The 3,440-nt window shown below is 45.2% G+C and overlaps 1 protein-coding gene across 1 annotated transcript in view; it reads right to left on the bottom strand.

The window, feature by feature from the left end:
* Positions 1-25: 25 nt before the first annotated feature.
* Positions 26-3,440, bottom strand: part of LOC101862558 (oxysterol-binding protein-related protein 8-like) — a 24,574-nt gene continuing 21,159 nt past the window's right edge. Inside the window, exons 18-19 of the mRNA XM_035973853.1 lie at positions 2,762-2,969; positions 26-1,762 (exon numbers count right to left, since the gene is read on the bottom strand). Of these exons, the coding sequence (XP_035829746.1) occupies positions 942-1,762; positions 2,762-2,969 (1,029 nt within the window). The 3' untranslated portion in view covers positions 26-941. The remainder of the gene's footprint in view (positions 1,763-2,761; positions 2,970-3,440) is intronic.

The raw sequence follows: 3,440 nt of genomic DNA, 5'->3' as shown, positions 1-3,440 counted from the left end.
AACCCATCCTCTTTGCTGTGCCTTTTAGTCCCCCTCCCTCTCCCCCATTTTCCTTCCTATACCTTCTACTACATGATACAAAAACTTTGCAGAGGCTAAGCCCAGGAACAGGCCACACAAATCCCAGGAACAGGCCACACAAATCCCAGAAACAGTGACGGCATAAAGCTGTGATGGTGACAAACTCTGTCCTTCATGATCAGTACACAAGAACACTGGACGGGGAACAGAATTCGACAGTCATGTACGAAGACGGTCCCGAATCACGTGACCATTATAAAAAAAAAAAAAAAGAAAAAAAAAAAGAAAAAAAAAAAGAAAAGAGGATGTGGGTGAAATACTGTAAAACCTCCGCATAACAAACGCTCTTCAACCAGTAAATACGTCCACTGTAGTAGCCTTGGTACATTTGTCACTGTGCCACCCACCCACACAAACGAAGGTACACAGGGGGTGGGGGTGGGGGAGGGGGTGTTGCAGTACAAAAAAAAATGGTACTTCTTTGTAGCTGAGTGTGTTGCAGGGCATATATATCCTGAGTATTACCGCAGTTTTACAGTATACGCAGTTCTGCTGTAGTGCATTACCCCAATTTTGCAGTACCATAGTGCTGCATTACCGCATTTCTGCAGTAGAGCTGCGGTTAACCACTTTGCCACCACAAGTCTCATGTAGTAAAAACCCTTGCCATCAAAGGCAAAGGCATTTTGGGGATAAAAAAAAAAAATGGGTGGTAAACATCGCCGATCGGTGAGATGTGACGGAAAGGGTTAAAAGAAGTTGACTACCGCAATTTTACAGTAGTGCACTTTGGTAGTTTAACAGTAGAGAATCACTGCAGTTCTACAAGATGTGAATCACCGCCACAGTTCTAGAGTAGTTAGCGTGAACTGCCACTCCAGCTATTGCACGCACGCAGCACCACCACCACCGCTGCCCCCTCATCGGGAGAAGTACCATTGCAGCAGCGTCTGAAACACCAGTACCATGGCGACCAACAGCCACTCCCTGGACACCACAGACGTGTCTGACGACGACGATGAACCGTCCGCCCCCAGCCCGGCCGGCCGCCGAGACGCCGTCTGCTGCAACTGCTGCAAGTTGGCCACGCGGCCCACCAGTTCCGTGAGGGATGCCTGCATCTCCTGCTGCCTCTGCGCCAGTTTGGTCAGCATCTGAAGGTCGTACGACGATGCCACCGCAGCAGACGAAGACAACGCCACCCCATGTCTGTTTTCCCCTAGTTCTCCCGACATGGACGGAGGCGAGTGTCTGCGGGACACCGTTGTCTGATGATGTTGCTGTTGTTGTTGAGCGACGCAGCGGAGATTCGCGTCTACGCGCCCGGCCGCTTCCTGAGCCAGCTGGGACGCGGCCGAGGCTTTCAGCGGGAGCACCTGGAAACTACGTGCGCTGTTTGTAGCGGTCGTCGTTCCGTTCTCGATGCTGACTGGCGGTTTGGACGGGCTGTTGCGGTCTTTGTGGGGTCTCCGGCCCGCGCTGGTTGACTCGGTCAAAACCCCAGCTGCACCTGGAATGGTGTATTGTCTCCGGAGACTATCGGGTGTGGCCGACTTGCGGTTCTCTGCCTCCGAGTGCGCCAGGCGTTTCTGCGGGCTGCCTCCCTTGGTGGAGTCGAAGCTTCCCTTGCGCTGAAGGTGACTTTGAGCTGGGTGAGCGCTGCTTTTTGCCGTGACCGAGTCGGATATGCTCGACATTCTGTTGGTGTTTCTCTCCCGGGTGGTGTTATCGTCAGAGTTTTCTGAGAAAAATAAAAACAATTTTTTTCAAAATTTTTATTAAAATAAAAAAAAAATTTGTATAGATAACTGATCTTTGAATGAACAACACTGGAAGCACAGTTATACCTATCCTTAGCTTTAGTTTCAGTAAGGGTACACGGAGCTCGTAACTGCATAAGGTCATATGAGTGCCAACCAAACAGGGAATCAGACTTACTCTGCTCACTTCTCTAGCCTCAACAGCACATATATCTTGCTTTATCTAATCTTGTTTGATCTCGTCTTGTTTTATCTTATCTCGTTTCATTTCATCTTAGTTTATTTGTGTGAACTTAACGGAGGTGTAGATGTTTTCCGAGACGTGTCTGAGGCAGTACTGTTTGATCTTATCTTTTTATCTTGTTTCATTTCATCTCAGTTTATTCGTGTGAACTTACCAGAGGAGTAGCTGTCTTCCGACACCTTCCCGTGGCTGTACTGTTTGATCTTATCTTGTTTTATCTCATCTTGTTTCATGTTATCTTCTTTAACCGTGTCAACTTACAAGAGGAGTAGCTGTTGTCTGACATGTTCCCGTGGCTGTACTGTTTGATCTTATCTTGTTTTATCTCATCTTGTTTCATGTCATCTTCTTTAACCGTGTCAACTTACCAGAGGAGTAGCTGTCGTCTGACACGTTCCCGCGGCTGTACTGTTTGATCTTCTCTTGTTTTATCTCATCTTGCTTTATCTTATGTCGTTTTAGTTTATCTTATTTCCCCGTGTGAACTCACCAGAGGAGTAGCTGTCATCTGACACATTCCCGCGGCTGTACTGTTTGATCTTATCTTGTTTTATCTCAAGTCGTTTCATTTTATCTTATTTCATCTTAGTTTATTCGTGTGAACTTACTGGAGGAGAACCTGTCGTCTGAGACGTGTCTGAGGCAGTACTGTTCTCGCTTTATAAATCTTGCTTTATCGTATGTAGTTAGATTTTTATCTTGTTTCATATTATCTTATTTCCCCGTGTGAACTCACCAGAGGAGTAGCTGTCCTCCGACACGTTCCCGTGGCTGTACTGTTTGATGCGCGGCGGTGGCACCAGCTGGGAGGACTGCCACAGGAGGGGCACGGTGTGCACTGTCTGGGTCTGGATCACAAAGTCCTTCTCGTACTGGACGCAGTCCGTCATCTGGTCCCATGGGCGAACGCTGGCGGGAAATTGTATATATATAGAATCTCTCTCTCTCTTTATCTAAATATATATCTCTTTCTCTCTCTCTCTCTCTCTATATATATATATCTCTCTTTCTCTCTCTATATATCTATCTATCTATCTATGTATCTCTCTCTATAATATATAATTATATAGGCCTATATAAAATATATATACCTCTCTCTCTCTTTCTCTCTCTATATGTATACATTATATATATATATCTCTCTCACTATAATATATATCATATAGGCCTATATCAAATATATCTTATGATATTGTAAACTAAATTTCACAAGGAGAATCAATAAAAACGAAAATAAAAACTCCACTTTAAGTGATCATGGTCAGAAAATTCAGTTAACAATGGCATAAGATATCATTTACATACATAAATGTGGTACGTAAAAGTGTATATTCTAGCATGCCAATAGCGAAATTGGCAGGACATGGGAATCTTTTTGTTATGTAGGAATTTGGGTGGGTTAGGTGGTTTGGGGG

The sequence above is a fragment of the Aplysia californica genome, unplaced genomic scaffold (assembly GCF_000002075.1).
Source record: "Aplysia californica isolate F4 #8 unplaced genomic scaffold, AplCal3.0 scaffold00034, whole genome shotgun sequence".
Classification (NCBI taxonomy): Eukaryota; Metazoa; Mollusca; class Gastropoda; order Aplysiida; family Aplysiidae; genus Aplysia; species Aplysia californica.
This window is presented reverse-complemented; position numbering and strand designations above follow the sequence as displayed.